The sequence below is a fragment of the Eimeria mitis genome, genomic scaffold (genome assembly GCF_000499745.2).
Source record: "Eimeria mitis Houghton genomic scaffold, Emh_scaff274, whole genome shotgun sequence".
Classification (NCBI taxonomy): domain Eukaryota; phylum Apicomplexa; class Conoidasida; order Eucoccidiorida; family Eimeriidae; genus Eimeria; species Eimeria mitis.
The window spans coordinates 15,363-15,788 of record NW_013571085.1 but is presented as its reverse complement, the minus strand read 5'-3'; the positions used below and the strand labels follow the sequence as shown (position 1 = coordinate 15,788).

At 63.8% G+C, this 426-nt stretch overlaps 1 protein-coding gene across 1 annotated transcript in view; it reads left to right on the top strand.

The window, feature by feature from the left end:
* Window positions 1-83: 83 nt before the first annotated feature.
* EMH_0006340 (uncharacterized protein) overlaps window positions 84-426 on the top strand; it is a gene marked incomplete at both ends in the record, with an annotated part of 7,130 nt that continues 6,787 nt past the window's right edge. Inside the window, one exon of the mRNA XM_013497541.1 lies at window positions 84-426. Within this exon, the coding sequence (XP_013352995.1) occupies window positions 84-426 (343 nt within the window).

Below are 426 nucleotides of genomic sequence, written 5' to 3'. Positions count from 1 at the left end.
CCTTCTGCAGCTGCAGCACAAGCTGCAGCAGCAGCACGCACTCCTGCAGCAGCAGCAGCAGCAGCAGCAGCAGGAGCAGCAGGATGCAGGCACCTTCAGCTGCTGCTGCTGCCCTTGGGGGCCCCACAGCCACAGCAGCAGCAGCAGCAGCAGCAGCAGCAGCAGACATGCGGGGGGGGGGCTATTACTTTGCTACTTCTCTGCCGCCTACTGTTGTCTCCTGCTGCTGCAGCGTCAGGCTGAGGTGCCCATACACCCCAACCCTCGTACTAGCCAGGCCCCGCTCTCTCGTCTTCCTGCACCCTCACACCAGCAGCAGCAGCAGCAGCAGCAGCAGCAGCAGCAGCAGCAGCAGGGATGGCCATGGTGACGCTGCTGCTGACGGAGCTTTCTCGTTCTCCCCCTCCACCGAAACAGCAGCAGCAG